The sequence below is a fragment of the Salmo salar genome, chromosome 01, assembly GCF_965601325.2.
Source record: "Salmo salar chromosome 01, fSalSal1, whole genome shotgun sequence".
Taxonomy (NCBI): domain Eukaryota; kingdom Metazoa; phylum Chordata; class Actinopteri; order Salmoniformes; family Salmonidae; genus Salmo; species Salmo salar.
Genome location: NC_138291.1, coordinates 80,760,038 through 80,779,101, shown reverse-complemented (window position 1 = coordinate 80,779,101; position 19,064 = coordinate 80,760,038). Strand labels below are relative to the sequence as shown.

Sequence of the window (19,064 nt, the reverse complement as noted above, 5' to 3'; positions counted from 1 at the left end):
GTTCAATGAACCATAAACAATTAATGAACATGCACCTGTGGAACGGTCGTTAAGACACTAACAGCTTACAGACTGTAGGCAATTAAGGTCATAGTTATGAAAACTTAGAACACTAAAGAGGCCTTTCTACTGACACTGAAAAACACCAAAAGAAAGATGCCCAGGGTCCCTGCTCATCTGCGTAAACATGCCTTAGGCATGCTGCAAGGAGGCATGAGGACTGCAGATATGGCCAGGGCAATAAATTGCAATGTCCGTACTGTGAGATGCCTAAAACAGCGCTATAGGGAGACAGGACGGACAGCTGATCGTCCTCGCAGTGGCAGACCACGTGTAACAACATCTGCACAGGATCGGTATATCCGAACATCACACCTGCGGGACAGGTACAGGATGTCAACAACAACAGCCCTAGTTACACCAGGAACTCACAATCTCTCCATCAGTGCTCAGACTGTCCGCAATAGGCTGAGAGAGGCTGGACTGAGGGCTTGTAGGCCTGTTGTAAGGCAGGTCCTCACCAGACATCACTGGCAACAACGTCACCTATGGGCACAAACCCACCATTGCTGGACCAGACAGGACTGGCAAAAGGTGCTCTTCACTGATGTGTCGCGGTTTTGTCTCACCAGGGGTTATGGTCAGATTCGCGTTTATTGTCAAAGGAATGAGCGTTACACCGAGGCCTGTACTCTGGAGCGGGATTGATTTGGAGGTGGAGGGTCCGTCATGTGGTACCCTTCCTGCAGGCTCATCCTGACAACCCTCCAGCATGACAATGCCACCAGCCATACTGTTAGTTCTGTGTGTGATTTCCTGCAAGACAGGAATGTCAGTGTTCTACCATGGCCAGCGACGAGCCCGGATCTCAATCCCATTGAGCACATCTGGGACCTGTTGGATTGGGGGGTGAGGGCTAGGGCCATTCTCCCCAGAAATGTCTGGGAACTAGCAGGTGCCATGGTGGAAGAGTGGGGTAATATCTCACAGCAAGAACTGGCAAATTTCCTCCAGTCCATGAGGAGGAGATGCAGTGCAGCTGGTGGCCACACCAGATACTGACTGTTACTTTTGATTTTGACCCCCCCCCCCCCCCCTTTGTTCAGGGACACATTATTCCATTTCTGTTAGTCACATGTCTGTGGAACTTGTTCAATTTATGTCTGTTGAATCTTATGTTCATACAAATATTTACACATGTTAAGTTTGCTGAAAATAAATGCAGTTGACAGTGAGAGGACTTTCTTTTTTTGCTGAGTTTATGTTGGGTATGGTAGAGTAACAGGGTTATTTGTCACGGAGGCTCTAGGTGTTCTTGTTGAAAACCTTCAAATGAAAAGCAAGGACTTCTTTATAGCGGGGTTGGGCACAGTGAATTATTTTGTATTTCTAACTAAGTTATTTATTTGAGTCATGACGGCCCTCGGATAAAATGTCAAACAATCCTCAGCTCAGTCAATATACTGTGTTAGCTTCTTCTCATCCTAATGCCTGTTTTAAACTACCTCAGCTCCTACCGTATGCTGCCAGTTTCCACCCCCGCATTGCTAATACGCAACAAGCAACCTTTTTATTAGTGATCACACCTGGCCACATATTGATGTCACGGACACCCTGTTATGCCTGTAAAGCAGTCATATATGAGGCTGTGTACTGGTGGGCTGCTTTGGCTGCCCTCTACTCAGGAGGCCTTCACCCCAGACTTCCTGCTCAGGGACTGGAGAGCGGTTCCTGACAGGAAAGAGCCTGGTCACCCTGTCAGTCTCTCTAACTGGCGATCAGGTGTTCAGTGCTGATGGCTTGCTGTGTGGGGGACCACGGCACTGCTTCAGTACATGATATGGATGGGACAGAACCACACTAACCTACAATTCTATTTCAATACCGGTGCTCTCCTGCCTGTTTATCACTGTTCATGGCCTTGGGTTTCATTTCCTTTTCACACATCAAATATGCAGATATCCGGCATGTGGTGTTTTTTTTGTGAAAATGAGCGAGATACTGTTTACCTATCCAGAGCTGTACCACTGTGTTGCCCCTCAATATTAACAATGGAAAGCAATAAGGAAACTATTGAAAACTGATAATGCCTTTATCAATGCTATTATCCCATGGTAATTTTTAGGTGTGTACTTTGTATTGAACCTCACTCCATGCGAATGTACTCTCATGTGCATATAATTGGTTTACATTTGGTTGATTTTTCATTTCAGACTCTAAGGACATTAGTTATGACAAGCATGCCCACCGAGTAAGTATATCCAGCTGTATGACACATCCACCTTTTGAACAGATTAATATTTGATAGTGTCTTGTTGAATCCAATGCTTTGCCTTCTCAACCTACTAACCTAGGTATTTAGAAATCCCATTTCAGGCTTTCCTCTTTTCTCCTCTGGTTCCTCAGAAAGCAGCACACAGTGACCCAGGTGGTCAGAGCTCTGGGTGGGTTCTCAGTGGTGGCCCAGGTGTGTGAGAGCACAACCCACGTGGTGTCAGGGGGCCACCGACGGACCCTCAACATTCTCCTGGGCATCGCCCGTGGCTGTTGGATCCTCTCTTTTGAGTGGGTATGTTATTTCTGTGGGTCTTTGGCAACATGAATTAGCTGATGTTAGATGGTTTGAGTGTTAGTTGAAGAACACAACACTGTTTAGCACACGTTGTACAGTACATTGTACATTACACATGATTTTGACATCCATAAACTCCACAGCTCAAAAATTCTGGCCAATGGTAAACTCTAGTAATTTTCCCCTAAACAGATTTTGTGGTGTTTGGAGCAAAGACGATGGATTCCAGAAGAACCATATGAACTTTCAGATCAGTTTCCAGCAGCATCTGTAAGTAACTGAAGATTCTGCTAATATTGTATACCATTCATATCTAAACGCATAGCCCTTGGGGTCAAATTGGTTAAATCTATGCTTTTATAATGAAATAGCCTAGTCAGTTTACCATCTTTTTGACTATCATAGACCTGGAATTCCAAACTGAAGGAAGTGGGTTGGAAACCTGCTAATTTTATTGCCATTCATTAATTTAAGGCGGTTGTTTTTTACTCCGGCATCCTGTGTCAGATGTGGATGTTGCCTCTTCCTGTCCTCCTTCATTCATGAATCTTTGTCCTGCATCTGTGAAGGGGAAGGGGTGTTTTGGTATAGAATATGTCTCATCACATTTCCTCTTGAAATCACACACAGTTCTGTTGTGGTGGCCAAAACAATCCACACATTCCCTAAAGGCTTTTTTGATGGGGGGCCAATCAGCATTTTTACCTGACACATACTCCATCTGTGCTGATTCCTCTGTCTTGTGGATAGTGTTGAGGTAAATGGCTTCCTGGCAGTTCCTGAAAAACATCTGATATTTGCAGAGAATCTAACTGAATTGAAAGTTAAAGGCATTTTTCAAGCAGAGGCATATGACACATCAGACATTAAAACAAATATTTTATGTTTTGTGTTAAAGCAGAATGAAAACATACGAACTGTAGGTTGTTGTTTCAACATGATTGGAATTAAGTTCTAAAGTCTATTTGTTTGCATTCCTGCCGTTGACAAAACCATTATCCATACTCCACATAAAAAAAGTCCCAAATAGACTAATCTTACTCATACCACAAGTCACTTAGAAGAATTAAGTGAAAATTAACTTGTGGTCCCGAATGTTCACAAAACAATGGGTGAAGTATATTACATGAATAAGTTACAGTAAAACAATTAAATTAGATTGATAAATATAAGCAGATATGCTCCATAGTACTGGATAACTTGTACAGATTGGAGTCATGACAGAGCATGTAGTTTAAGTCAGGCAAAAGAGGTGGAAGTCGAAGTAATCATGGAAAAAGTTGATCACACTTTAGGATTTGCAATTGATATCACGTTTGTTTGCATAATTAGGTTAATTGACATTGATGACATGTTTTGAGTAACATGCCGATCAAAGTTATCACACTGATTTTAATACATTTTGTGAACCATCTATACATTTGAATTAAATAATGTACAGTGCCTTCAGAAAGTATTCACACCCCTTGACTTTTTCCACATTTTGTTGTCTTAGTGCGAATTTAAAATTGATTAAATTGGGATTTTGTGTCACTGGCCAACACACAGTACTTCATGTCAAAATGGAATGATGTTTTTACAAATGAATTAGAAATGAAAAGCTGAAATGTCTTGTCAATAAGTATTCAACCCCTTTGTTATGGCAAGCCTAAATAAGTTCAGAAGTAAAAATGTGCTTAACAAGTCTCATAATAAGTTGCAATAATAGATAGTCGTTTTAACATGATTTTTTTTTCACTATCTTCTCTGTACCCCATTCATACAATTATCTGTAAGGACACTCAGTTGAGCAGTGAATTTCAAACACACATTCAACCACAAAGACCAGGGAGGTATGAGTACTTTCTGAAGGCACGGAGTATGTACAATTCCTGTAAGGAAGAAAAGCCGTCGATTCATTACAGATTGCCTTTTTGCATTATGTTCATATTTGATATGTATGACGTATTGTGCTTTGTACCCTTGTTTTCTTTGCTTTTAAAATTAGGGCTATTGTTACATTTTTATTTTGCATTACAAATTTAACTTATTTTCCAATTCATTGTATCTAATGTTAATGGGGTGAAATATCGTTATTACAAAATTAACTTTGTCAACCTTGCAATGTGTTACACACTGACATTTCCCCTAGTATTGCTTATTAATAGAAAACAATACTGTTATCTATACCACAGTTCCAGTTTGCTATAAATACAAGATTTCCAACTGGTCATCTTTTGACTGCCATGTCCTGGTTGGTTATGCAGTCCAAAGCCCATATATTTCTGAGTATAGATAGTTCATAGATTTTTCTGCTAGTCTTCACCTGTCCATTTTGTACAAAAGTTTTAAAAAAATAAAAAATATTGCTGACTTGTTGGAGCAAAGCAAATTGTTCCTTCCCTTGTGGAATGTTCTGAAGTGATGAGGTTGCTGTTATGGAGCACTTCGGTCTGTTAGGTCTTTTTTGTTTGTCAGGTCTTTTTTGTTTGTCTGTCTTGTCTGTGTAGTTTCCCACAGTAGCAGAGCTCTGCTCTCCATTCTATGCATGTCTGTGAAAGGCATGTCTCTGTCACAGCCTCAGAAGTCTACTGGTCTGATCATCATTGTGGTAGACTTCAGTGAGTAGCCTGAGCCTTTCCAGTAGTACCATTTGATTCCATTGAATCGATTTGAGTTCTGGCCCTGCTGGAAAAATATTCCGTTCAAGTTGGAGGGGCCGCAGGCGTCAAACCACCAGCCTAGGAAAGCAGAAAACGAGGTTGTCAGTCTGAGGGTTTTCAGGATGTGCATTGGGTGCATTGTCTATAAGACAACAAGCCCAATGAGTAACTGTGCTTCTCCTTCTAACATTGATGCTTTTAATTATCACATTACAACAAACTTGCACACTTTCGTACCTCTAGTTTGTTGAGTTAAATGGGAAGGTCTGGATTGTTATCACATGGAGTGCAAGCTAGTCTAGGTCATTCCCCCCGGGTGTCTCATCTTAGTCCTATTTTGTTAATATGCAGCTGGTTATCACCAACAATTCCCTGAGGTGGAGGGATTCCTCTGTGCAAGACCTCTGAGGGGACCCTCTCATTTGGTGGAGACCCTCTCATATGTCAAGTAAACAGACACCGATACATTGAAGGAGTCCAAGTCTGGCCCCAGAGCAGTCCAAATGTCAGTGGCATGGAGCAGGACCTCTATTCTGAGCTTCAAGAGAGGGAGGGGAAAAATCCTCAGTTCCCAGACTATTAATGTCAGCAGTTGCAGGGGAAGAATTCCCAAATGAGCTCATCAGTGATTAACTCTGAGCTAATTTTGCTCAAGAACCTTGACCCCGCGACAGAAAGAAAAAGCAAGAGGTCTTTTAACTTTCTTGCAGAAGTACCAAAGCTTGGGGGGTTGGGGGTCAAGTGGAGGGAATAATGAAGGGAATAATTGATCTTAATAAAGGCCAGTGAAAACTCTAAGGTGATTTGCAAATGAACCTGTTCCTTACCTCCTGTTGTCAGTTGTGAGCATTTGCAAACACATTTGTCGTTGTCTGCATCTTTTGTGCTGAAATCACTTCCCGGCTGACCAAGGCTACTAATTTTGCCTGCTGTGCCACTGTAGCCTTTAAGGTGTATTCTGTGAAATGAAAACGGAGAAATGCACTGTGAGGAGGAAGTACATAATTGCCATTCCTCAAATGACCCAAGTTTAGGGAATGAATTATCAGTGTTTGCCCTCTTTTTTTTTTTTTTAGCATTGGTGGCAATTATTTTGTTTGTTAGTTCTCAAAGATGATCTTATAAAAAAAATATATGGCTCCATTATCTTTTCTTCATTATATATGGTTTTAGTCTAAGTTTACAATTAAAACATTTTACCTTCCCGAAAATGTAATATATTATATACAATGCCAGTCAAAAGTTTGGACACACCTACTCATTCAAGGGTTTTTATTTTTTACTATTTTCTACATTGTCGAACAATAGTGAAGACATCAAAACTATGAAATAACACATGAATCTCACAGTTCCTACATATGCTGAGCACTTATTGGCTGCTTTTCCTTCACTCTGCTGTCCAACTCATCCCAAACCATCTCAATTGGGTTGAGGTCGGGTGATTGTGGAGGCCAGGTCATCTGATGCATGACTCCATCACTCTCCTTGTTTAAATAGCCCTTACACAGCCTGGAGGTGTGTTGGGTCATTGTCCTGTTGAAAAACAAATGATAGTCCCACTAAGCGCAAACCAGATGGGATGGCGTATCGCTGCAGAATGCTGTGTTGCCTTGAATTCTAATAAATTACAGTGTCACCAGCGATGCACCATCACACCACCTCCATGCTTCACGGTGGGATCCACACATCCGTTCACCTACTCTGCGCCTCACAAAGACACAGCGGTTGGATCCAAAAATCTCAAATTTGGACTCATCAAAGGACAGATTTCCACTGGTCTAATGTCCATTGCTCTTGTTTCTTGATCCAAGCAAGTCTCTTCTTGTTATTGGTGTCCTTTAGTAGTGGTTTCTTTGCAGCAGTTCGAACATGACCTGTTTCATGCAGTCTCCTCTGAACAGTTGATGTTGAGATGTGTCTGTTACTTGAACTCAAACATTTATTTGGGCTGCGATTTCTGAGGCTGGTAACTCTAATGAACTTATTTTCTGCAGCAGAGGTAACTCTGGGTCTTCCTTTCCTGTGGCGGTCCTCATGAAAGCCAGTTTCATAGCGCTTGATGCTTTTTGCGACTGCACTTGAAGAAACTTTAAAAGTTCTTGAAATGTTCCGTGTTGACTTAATGTTTTAAGTCATGAACTGTCGATTCTCTTTGCTTATTTAAGATGTTCTTGCCATAATATGGACTTGGTCTTTTACCAAATAAGGCTATCTTGTGTATATCACCCCTACCTTGTCACAACTGATTGGCTCAAGGGCATTAAGAAGGAAAGAAATTCCACAAATTAACTTTTTAACAAGGCACACCTGTTAATTGAAATGCATTCCAGGTGACTACCTCATAAAGCTGGTTGAGAGAATGCCTAGATTGTGCAAAGCTGTCAAGGCAAAGGGTGGATACTTTGGAGAATCTCAAATATATTTTTATTTTGTTTACTACATGATTCCATGTGTGTTATTTCATAGTTTTGATGTCTTCACTATTATTCTACAATGTAGAAAATAGTACAAATGAAGAGTAGCTGTGTCCAAACTTTCGCTGGTGCTGTTTATTTTTTATGTATCTTTTTACAATATAAGGGAAATGCTGGAATTGAGTCCGCCATGTATTCCTTTCTCTGCTAGCAGTAAACTATGTACAAGAGAGGTTGTATTTGTAGATGCGTATCCCTTGGTTTTCCTTGTTATTTTTTACTGACTTTTTAACCTTTCTTGTGCTTCATGAGAACCTATAGGCTATGTCTACACACTAGTCATTTAGATGTTAAGTGACTCATGAAAGCTGCAGCAGGGTTTTCTGAAAGAAGTGTCCTGTAATGGTTTGGTTGTCATTCATTCTGTACAAAATGTTAACGCAGGTGATGAGATATTGATGTCATTGCTGACCTCCATTGTTTTGTGGCCTCTCAATTCCAGTATAAAAATAATTTATATGGAAATCAGCTTTGTCTGGCTCTAGAATTGTCATTTGATATACTTTGAGACTAAAGGAATTAACAGGAGTGTGCTTGAGTTGAGGTCTGCTGCTCAAATAGAAAGGAAGTATTGTCTCTCTCCTTGAAATCAGCTTATGTTCTAGCAGGCGCTGGTGATGTCTGTCTAGGGGTACAGATTGAAGGTTTAGGAGACTGATTCATTTTAGCCTTCTGTGTCACAGATCCAAAACATTTTCGAGATGGCAACACTTTCCATTTGTTTTGGACTAGTGACCCTTCCACCCCATGTATTTATGTGTATTTTCAGGCAAGTTAAATGTTTTGTTTGTCATTTTTGTTGATTTTCAAGAACATGACTTGCACACCATTTCATTATAATACTTTACTCAAAATGTTTTGATATAGTAATGTTAATGGACTCTTATGCAGCTATGATATATTTCAGTCCACATCGCTAAGTAATAAAAGCTATCACCTATATTCAGTGGTCCTCCACACACACAGACTCCCCCAACATTATTTTTACATTACATATATAGCCTATATTTAGATACCACACCTGGGAAACCTATGCCTACCTGTAGTTTTCTGCTTCACTGCCTAGAGAGAACTGGTCAAATAGTGAGAATCCTGCGTTTTCCTCCCAATCCATCATCTGTATTCTCAAGACGTATGGGTGCTGATTGGTCAGTATCGAAACAAACTCATTTCCCAACCAGTATTCACCTGAAGGGTTTCCAAAGCCCTTTGAAGGAACATAAAACAATGATTCACCTTTAGCATGATCACAATGTCACAGTTGAGCTGCATTCTGAGATATTTAAAACCTTTTTCACTGTTTGTTGACACTTGGCAGTGTTATCTAAGCTTTGTGCTGTGGAACTTGGATAGTTTCCTCTAGCTCTCACCATTTTGTACTCTTTCCACGTACGGTGAAAGTCAACATGGCCATCAAATCGTTTTTGTAGTACTGTCCATCCACCCCCCTCTGTCTCCATGTCACAGTAAGCCTTCAAACAAAAAACATAGATTACTCCAGCCATCAATGATGATAAATTCAGATTTTTGACTACACTGAGGGACTTTTGACTTCAGCAGCAAACTTGACAAAAGCAGTGCCCTCTCAGTCTAGTTGAATGGAATGGGAGGTTTCTTAAAACAAGTGATGTGCCAGAGTCTAACTCTAACCACTGAAAAGTATCTAAGGAGATCCCTACTTGAGCTCGGGCATGCACAAAACAAACCAAAGACTGAGAACATTTGAATTTACTCTGAATTAAAGGATTGGCTGTGGTGTTAGAAAAATATAACTTATTTCTTAACTAGTCTCCATGTGATTGTACTTTTGATTTAATGTTGAGCTTATAGCTTGAATAGGACCAATATTAACATAAGAGTTAAATTCTACCTTAATCTCCTGTGTAGTGTTGAGAAGGGTCAGTGAGTAGACTCCACTGTCTGTGTTTCCTGACTTGTAGACCGCAGCACAGTCTGGGTATGTGGTTGGTGTGTCCTGCATCATGGTAGGCTTGTTCCCTGCAAAAAGTGGAGGGCCGATCAAATTGATAATACAGCAAAGTTGTACATGTACTTTAACATACAGTGCCTTTGGAAAGTATTCAGACCCCTTGACTTTTTCCACATTTTGTTACTTTACATCCTTATTTTAAAATTGATGAAAAATGTTTTGAAATCCGCAGCAATTTAGACACAATACCCCATAATGACAAAGCAAACACTGTTTTTAGAACTTTTTGCACATTTATTACAAATAAAATACTGATATCTTATTTACATAACTATTCAGACCCTTTGCTATGCGACTCACAATCGAGCTCAGGTGCATCCTGTTTCCATTGATCATCCTTGAGATGTTTCTACAACTTCATTGGAGTCCACCTCTGGTAAATTGAATTGATTTGGAAAGGCACACACCTATCTATATAAGGTCCCACAGTTGACAGTGGATGTCAGAGCATAAACCAAGCCATGGGGTTGAAGGAATTGTCCGTAGAGCTCTGAGACAGGATTGTGTCGTGGCAGAGATCTGGGGAAGGGTACCAGAAAATGTCTGCAACATTAAAAGTCCCCAAGAACACAGTGGCATCCATAATTCTTAAATAGAAGAAGTTTCGAACCACCAAGACTCTCCCTAGAGCTGGCCGCCTGAGCAATTGAGGGAGAAGGGCCATCGTCAGGGAGGTGACCAAGAACCCGATGGTCACTCTGACAGAGCTCTAGAGTTCCTCTGTGGAGATGGGAGAACCTTCCAGAAGGACAACCATCTCTGCAGCACTCCACCAATCAGGATTTTATGGTAAAGTGGCCAGACGGAAGCCACTCCTTAGTAAAAGGTACATGACAGCCCGCTTGGAGTTTGCCCAAAGGCACCTAAAGACTCTGGGGCAAAGGTTCACCTTCCAACAAGACAACAACCCAAAGCACACAGCCAAGATAATGCAGGAGTGGCTTCGGGACAAGTCTCAATGTCCTGGAGTGGCCCAGCCAGAGCCCGGACTTGAACCCAATCGAACATATCTGGAGAGACCTGAAAATACCTGCGCAGCAACACTCTCCATCCAACCTAATCGCTTCCAAAGATGCTTCAACAATCTGTAGAGAAGAATAGGAGAAACTCCCCAAATACAGGTGTGCCAAGCTTGTAGCGTCATACCCAAGAAAACTCGGTTGTAATCGCTTCCAAAGATGCTTCAACAAAGTACTGAGTAAAGGGTCTGAATACTTTATTTTTAATAAATTAGCCAAAATGCCAAACCTGTTTCTGCTTTGTCATTATGGGGTATTGTGTCTAGATTGATGAGGGGGGAAAAAGCAGGCTGTAACCTAATAAAATGTGGAAAAGTCAAGGGGTCTGCATACTTTGCTAAGGCACTATAAATACATACTAGTATACTGTGACTTTTCAAAGGTTGTGATTTGATAAACAGTTGACATTCTATATTTTACTAAACTGTGGCTTATTAGTTACGCTACAAAAATTGAATTGCCCATAGCATTCTGGTCTTAATCAGTGATGCCAATGTAGCCCCCTCCTAAGTCTACCAGACGCTGTCATAGTGTCACCCACCTCCACCTGTGGGGATAGAGATTGTGTAGATGAGGTTGTTGACGGTCTCAAGCAGCTCCTGTTGCTGCCGCTGCAGGGCAGAGTTGTTGGTGGTGGCCCGCAGCAGCTGTTGTTCCAGCTCCTCGATGACAGCCGTCTGTCTCAGTACCAGTGTAGAGAGCTGCTCCTTCTCCTCCTTCAGCGTCTTCAGCTCCACCTGCCTCTGCTCCTCCATCTCCCCCACCCTCTTCTCCAGGTAGCTGGGGAGGAACAAGGGCAAATGTACACGCTCAGCAACTCGCAGCAGAGCTGGTTGGCATTACTGGTCTTGTAGTATTTCATATCAAGAAGCAAATTGTTTTACGCGAACAGAACATATAAGCCTACAATTGGGCAAAAATGTGTTTAACAGAAAACACAGGAAATATTAGCCTAAATATTTAGGCTACTGTCTAGTGTTTGTAGCCTTGTTTTAGTTGAAGCATGATTTGGAGATGGGGCACCTGACTGAAAGTGAAGTTTGTTAATGCAAACAAATATCCTTACCTGTTTTTGTCATTCAGCTTGGTTATTTCATTTGTTTGGAAAATGAGCTGTTTTTCCAACTTACTCGTTGATAGAGAGTTCTCAAGAAGCTGACGTTCGAGCCGAGTTGTATGATTTATTACCTAAAGATTAAATAGACAATTCCCACAAGGTATTTTAGATTAAATGGAGCTAGTAATTGCTGCAAGCCCTTTACAGATTAAATTAAGTAGACACCATTTTGATTTGTCATTGTTGAATATTTGTCAAGAACCAAATTAACAAGTCATTTTACTTATGTAATTTCACAACCTGCCCTTGAAGTACTCTCTCAATTAGGGATGTGGTATGATTAAATGAAAACTTGGTCTTTCCTGGTTAGAAAAAATCTCAAATTGGTATTATGTAATGGATTCTGACATCTCCCTGTTTTTCTCTTGAGTAATTTGTTTCACAAACAATTCCACAGTTCACTGCAATACTTTTGGATCAGCTACAGTTAAAAATAAATTGTGCACAGCCACCCGTCAGTGAAGTTTTTTTTCCCTCTCACGGAAAAGATTTACAGTACACTAAATACAACTAAATACAATACAGGGCCTCAATACACTTATCTTGTAATAGTAGCGCTTAACTTGATTACAATTTCAGTCCAAACTCGATTTGTAACAGTCCTATCTCACTTCATGTTCAAACACGGTTTTGTGGTTCGCTTCACTTTCTAAAGAGCACAATGTGCATAGGCCTAGATGGTCGGAAAAATCTGTTTCGTAACAGGAAAAAACAGAACAATCAAATTCCAATAATGGACAGATATGTTGGAAAGGGGTCAGGGGATGTAGGGCCTACTGCGAAAGTGGCTGTATAATGTAATGAAAGTATCCTCACAGACGTATTGAACTCCTGGTTCTAGAAACCCCCCTCTGATTTTCCAGTTTGAGGAACTGAACTCAGCAAAAACCTGTGCCAATTTGTTGTTTACATGAATGTTGGGTATGTGTCGGTCTACTATTGGACCTGGTGTTGGTGGCTTTGAACAGACGGATGTCTGATTGTGAGAAATTGATAGACCCTTTCTTGTGGGAATATAATGCCGTTAATAACAGGAAATGCTGTGTAGTTCGTTCACAAAAGGTCAATGACTTTCTACAGCAAATCCTGGCCCTGTTGGACAGCATTTGCAAAATATGAAAAAAATCAAATTTTTATAACTTTTGTTTGGTGTAGGCTATTGGGTTTTGAATGTTTTATTCATTTAGCATATATTTTCAAAACTATATTAAGTAAAAGGTCCTCACCTGCGCCTCTACGTTAGTCAGCTTCCGTGTTTGCTCAACGGTCTGACTCAGCAGGTTGGTTCCAAACTCTATCATGGCTGCCGTGTGGTTGTGCACTGCATTCTGCTGGATCTGGAACATCTCCTGTTTCATGTTTTCCTGTATGTAGTTCTCCAGCTGCAGTAAGGATGAAGAAAAGTTGATGAAGGCAGGTTAGTGAGATGGTTTAAGTGATATAACATGATATTGGGCCTTTGTCTATGTTTTCTGGAAAAGGAGTGGTTATATTTCGTACAGGGCATAAAGATTGGAGCGTACTGCCTTGGTACCCTGGCAGAGTTATTGGGTCATTGTGATGGGTTCAAATTAATTGTGTACGAAACTGTTGTTTACCATATGGATGTCACAGTGAAAGTATAGGCTGTTCTTTAGAATTACTATTTTTAAGCACTACTGCCTTGTCATGGAGTTCATGGCTTTCCCCCTTGTGTCTGACCTAGAAATCTCTTGAGCGGTACAAGTGGGCAGAATTATCCGGTGACAGGCCAGGCATTTTTGACAAGTGTTTAGATTACATGATGTTGAAGGCTGTACAAATTGGGGCAGGAAGTTCATGTGCTTCTGTTTTTCAGAGGGGTCAAAAATGGAAGACTGAGAATATTTTCCCAGCATCCCTGCTGATTCATATTTGATCTACACAAGGGATTAATAGCTTCCTGAAAATTAAAACGTTTTTAATATGGTCATTTTTGTTCATATCAAATTGTATCACTGTCAATGGGGACTGCACTGGAATGCCCTTTCAACCTCTAAGGCTCTTTTTTTGATAAATGTTACTGCTGACTGAGCCTTCACATGAGTTTGGTTAAGTCATCGTGAAGGCAAACTCATAATTGTAACATTCCTACCTGTAGAAAAGTTTGAAATAAGCTTTTTTCTCGTCTGTCCCACACTGTATACTTTTCTTTAGAGCAAATAAGAGCTTTAAATAGGAGTCTTGTCCCCCTATCCAGTAGCCACCTGTCAAAATGAAACTGCCAGATTTAAAACAAACCCAATCATAAAGCGCTTTCCTGCATTGAGTTCCTGAGTGGCAATCAGGCCTGAAAGTCTTGTAAACAGGATGGAAATGATGAGTGACGAGTTGCATCCTCTACGACACTGCGTCTTACACTGCAAGAGGATATTAGTAGCGTTAGTAGGCCTAGTCGTTCTGATCTTTGTTTGCGTAAACAATTAGGCTGTATACCCATCTGCCAAAAAGGTAAACTATTGGGACAATTTTAAAACGGGAAATATATTTTCTTTTTGCCATGACAAAAAGTGCTGCAATCAGTGCTAATTTTGTTTATCTTCCTTTCTCCACTTCCATCTTGTCTGTGTTCCTGGACACAGGCACGTGGAGGCTGGAAGAGTGTGTCATCGGAACTGAGAGCGGGACATTCCATTGACGGCAAATGATCTAATCAGTTGTTTACTCCACTCCTGCCTATAAGTATTCCACAAGGAATTATTGTTTGTACACCCGGTTTACATGAAAAGCGTGACGGCAAACTGACATTTTATTTTACCGGCACGACAGCAAAGTCCATCATCCTGTCTTCCAATTTTGAGAGTGAGACCGTGCAAGATTTTGAGGTATTACCTCGGCTCTCACAAATTGTCTTTTCGTCAGTTGATGTACAATGATTTCCTCTGTCTTCGACTCGGTCTTACATGGGGAAGTTCAAAGGAAGACCTTTTCCTCTGTTATTACGTATAATGCCAATATACCAACAAACTGTAGTGTATGAAATTGACACGTCAGGAAATATTTCATAGATTAGTTCCGCTCACTTAATGTTTGTTTTACATCAATCAATTAAGTATTGCAATTCTCTCCTTGACCGATATTAATGACAAAGTTCTTAATCCTTCCGTAGTAGTCACTTTGGGACGAACCTCAATCACACATTACTCTGACTTTTATGCAGCATAAATCATGCATGTCAATTTGATTTGAGATTTTGGCACAGTTACGCAAATGTATCTCACGTAACAAATCTGTCCTTGGAGGATAAAAGCCTGTGAGGCAGTAAATGCTTAATGAACTGAATGAAGGATCATTATGGAGTCTAAAGACAAGAGATTCACTATTTGAACCGCTTAATTTCTAGGTATTAAACTCTTCCGGTGTGAGGGCATCTTATTAAAACAGTAGCCCAATCACTGTCCTTAGCTTAAAAGTTGCTGTCTTTACCTTAAAAGCTAAGTTATGTTCAGTGCCAAATTCAAAGCATTTTAAAGACAAGCCTACATTATTCTAAATAAAGTGTTCTTAAGCAGTGGCTCTGCTCTGATAAAACGGCAATGACAAAAGATCTAGGGACCCTCAATGCTTAGTAGCAGCTGACTGAGCTGGTGGAATGATTCAGGCCAGGGTCTGTTTTTTTTTGGTTGTGAGCTGTGTGATCAGGCAATGAGTTGTGCTCGTCTTGTCAGAGCTCTATAGATCTCATCATTAATCAAACTCTAAAGAGTGGGAAAGAATGTAGGGAGCCTGAGCCCGTTCCTTTCACACAAGTGATGGCTCAGTAGCGCTGAAAGGGATGCGCAGATCCTTCATCTGGGCACCTGTGTAGAGGCTTTGTCACTACTCGGCCCTTCTCACCCACTCAGAGCCACCACAGCCCTGCTTCTGTGACACAGGTTACTTTCTCCCTACTTCGGCTCACATTCGCTTTCTTATTGCTCAAGACTGAATCCATGTGAAGATGCCCCCTTCAAATAGTAGGACAATGTCACAATTTACTTGCCTGCTTCCTTACAAGGTCAAGTTCACTGCTTTCAATCAGAATCTGAGGATTTTTTAAATCTGAAATTAGTCTTTCAAAGCCTTCTTTGCAGTAACGAAGGCGACTGGAGTATAACGCGTCTGCACATCACTGAAAAGTTGGTGTGTATACTCATCTTTTCTGATGGGGTGGGAAATGAGACATTCCTATAGAAAGCACTTTCTTAATAATATTGTGCAGAGTGGGAAATCATGACACTACATAACATCACCTCTGCACAGCTACATAATGAGGTCAGTTTGTCCCCCCCCACCCCCTTCCAAATTATACCTCTATACCAAAGGCTGCAAAAACTTGTGGTCTCTTTATCATCTCAAGTTGACGTAACATGACTGCAGAGCAGCAGAACCATTAATTTAATGTTTAATCTCTGAAAGGTTCACAGCACCCAACAGGTTATCCGGAACCAAGTTCCTTGTTACATTTTAAATGCAGGCACTATACCAGAGTGTACCTGGACATGCAAGTAACACATAACATACAAATTGGAGGGATGTAAAATATCATACAAATTGGAGGGATGTAAAATATCATACAAATTGGAGGGATGTAAAATATCATACAAAATAGAGGGACTCCAAAAAAGTATAATACCATGGGAATAGGTGTGAGACGGCATTGAACACAGACCTGCACTCCCAGTAGAGAAGCTGCTGTGTGACGTCAAGCAGAAGACTATACCTTGAGGAGCCACTGTGTGTTGTTCTCAATGATGTTCTCCAGCTGCTCTAGCCTCTGGACCGACTCATCATACTCTGCCGGATCGTCCTTCTGGACCAGGTTGGTGTAGGTGCTGCTTGAGGTCTTGCAGTTGTCCTGCTCAGGCAGCAGGAAGGTGTAGCTGCACGGGCCATTTTGGATCTGGTACTGTCTCTTAGCAGCTGTTGGGTCTGTAGTTTTCCTGTAGCCTGCCCCCAGGGCCAGGCAGCCACTCAAGACCACCACTAAGCCAACATAAAACATTTATAAGAATTAAAACAAAAATGTTATTGTAAAAATTTTACCCAAAGTTCTCCTTTTGGTTCACTGCCTTTTTTCAGTTGAATGTTTTTCGAGGTTAAATATTGTTGTATTGGTATCCTCTGGAATATCGAAGTGCACACAGTCCAATACTTCAGGTTCTTTTATAGGCAGGAGGAGGGGATACAGTCAGTGGGTACGCCGGGTAGATGGTGTCATTCCTAGACTGCACGTTTCCCCCTTTTTCACTAAGCCTCCAGCCTCTTGATTTCAGCTGCAGTTGGCCCTCTGGTTACTAGCTATGGGAGTAATGGCAAGGCCCCTCCCACTATATCCCTGTAGCCAGTCACCGTGAAGAGCTGCTAGGCTGGAAGAAGCAATGTGTAGACTCCACTTGTTACACACACACACACAGGAGCAGATGCACTAATTTAACACTTCCCACCATATCCTCATCTTTGCCTGAGATAGAGCTTCATCAACAGGTCAGGGAGGGCAGAGAGGATAAAACAACAATGCCCATATTTGTGTTTTTCACAAGCCGATGGCCAAACATCTATTCAGGATGCAGCTTCCTTCAAGTAAAGTCTGGAATTGCAATGTCTATCCTTAACCGTGGTAAATATTTTTCTCCCCGCGACAAAGCACAGGCGTTTAAGTGAGAATGTTAAAGTAAGGAGAGCCTTTCTGTCACATCCCATTCCGATCTCTTTGCGCAGTCATAAAAAACATTAGCTCTTATTTCCTGTCATTCTCCAACTCTGGGTTGTATCTGGATCTTGTTACACATGTAGGGGTGAGATCCAGTATGTTTACAGAGGGAGACGAGTATCTGGCTGGGGTTCTGAGGACATTAATAAAGCTCATCCTTCCACTTCATGTCATCATGATAAGATGCTAAATCTCCATTTTAATGTGACTTAAAATAGACTGATCTTGGCTTCACAGAGCCCTGTTGTCCAGAGTGCAGCTTTGCCTGCTTTTTTTTCCTGTGTGGGAATGAAGTAGTCAAGGTTCTTAATCTAGTCCTTTTTTAAAGTATATTTTTTTCCATCCTCTGATCCTGGCAACTGTAGATGGGCAGCTGGGGAACCATCAGAATCAAACTACACAGTAGCCATGTCTGAAGCTAAGGTAATGTAGCCTGAATATTAGCTTATTGTGCTGTAGTTAACTTTCGATTACAATCTTCAGTGGTGCCTGGCTGTCGCCAGACCACGTTCCCCTCACAATTTTCCCACCTTTGATTTTAGAGGATGTTTCAGGTCAGGGCGGCTGTGTTCCCTGCATCCTGTCTCAATCCTTCTCAGACTATCATGGAGTAGCATGAGAAAAAAACGGCCCCAAATAGCCGAGTCATTTGAGCCCAGACCTAGGTTCAAATCTTTTTTTTTTTTTTTTTTTTGTGGAGCCTTTTTGTCCATACTGATAAAATATTGTGATTATTCAGGAGTTCAAGCGTGGTTTGATAATTATTTATTCTTAGGGAGGGGGTATAGGCAATACATTTTGCTGGGAAACTGTCTTCCAAAGAGACTTGTGCCTCTCGAGGAAAGCAGACGCTTAATTTCATAGGTGCCAACCAAGCTCCGGAATGTTAATGGTTTGTCTGCTGTTCATTTAATGTCCAACTGACACACTTGGCAAACATAACTAGTTTACATTAACCTTTGGCTTAAATGGATGAGAGATCAAGTTGGGTCGGTGCATGGTGAGGGTCACACATTAAAGGTCCAATGCAGCTGTTTGTATCTCAATATCAAATCATTTCTGGGTAACAATTAAGTACCTTACTGTGATTTGTTTTCAATTATAATGGTCAAAAAGAAACAATAGCTTCTTAGTGAAGAGCAATTTCTCAAGCAAAAATGTAGCTAGGACTGTCTGGGAGTGGTCAGAGTTGGGAGGGGAAACTGAAAACTAGCTGTTATTAGCAGAGGGGTTTGGAACTCTTTCTTATTAATCTATTAATTAATTTACCGCCTGGTGAGGTCACCAGGTAGGCCAAAACATCCCACCAAAACAGGCAGAAATTTCAGGTGGTCTTTTCAAACCGCTCTCACACTAAAAGGGCATTATAATTTTCACAATTTCACGTTATTCCAAACTCAGTGTGGAATTGTATATAAAACACAGGAATATCACGTTTTTGATATTCTTAGTTTATGGCTTTTTGTAAAGACCGACATAAGTTTAATGTCAAAACTACTAATAAGGCTGCTTATCGCTCAGTTTATACAGTTTAACATCA

General features: G+C 41.0%; 2 protein-coding genes across 4 annotated transcripts in view; one reads left to right on the top strand and one right to left on the bottom strand.

The window, feature by feature from the left end:
* mcph1 (microcephalin 1) overlaps positions 1-19,064 on the top strand; it is a 53,668-nt gene that overhangs the window by 22,546 nt on the left and 12,058 nt on the right. For all 3 annotated transcript variants that reach the window (XM_014213755.3, XM_014213773.3, XM_014213764.3), the window contains exons 11-13: positions 2,214-2,251; positions 2,407-2,569; positions 2,765-2,842. In XM_014213755.3, coding sequence (XP_014069230.3) covers positions 2,214-2,251; positions 2,407-2,569; positions 2,765-2,842 — 279 coding nt within the window. The remainder of the gene's footprint in view (positions 1-2,213; positions 2,252-2,406; positions 2,570-2,764; positions 2,843-19,064) is intronic.
* Positions 3,435-17,165, bottom strand: LOC106612545 (angiopoietin-2). Its single transcript, XM_014213787.3, has 9 exons — positions 16,535-17,165; positions 13,041-13,196; positions 11,764-11,885; positions 11,239-11,477; positions 9,559-9,686; positions 9,059-9,160; positions 8,729-8,895; positions 6,042-6,172; positions 3,435-5,292 (listed from the first exon to the last, which is right to left on the bottom strand). Exons 1-9 carry the CDS (start codon positions 16,814-16,816, stop codon positions 5,132-5,134), a joined length of 1,488 nt encoding a protein of 495 aa, XP_014069262.2. The 5' UTR covers positions 16,817-17,165; the 3' UTR covers positions 3,435-5,131.

What these genes read in the sequence shown, in the direction of transcription:
- LOC106612545 (XM_014213787.3), bottom strand. Translation starts at nt 16,816, where the DNA reads ATGTTTTATGTTGGCTTAGTGGTGGTCTTGAGTGGCTGCCTGGCCCTG. An exon ending in TGACTAACGTAGAGGCGCAG is followed by an intron (nt 11,886 to 13,040) that starts GTGAGGACCTTT and finishes TTTAATCTTTAG; the next exon opens with GTAATAAATCATACAACTCG. An exon ending in AGTGAAGCAGAAAACTACAG is followed by an intron (nt 6,173 to 8,728) that starts GTAGGCATAGGT and finishes TTCATTTCACAG; the next exon opens with AATACACCTTAAAGGCTACA.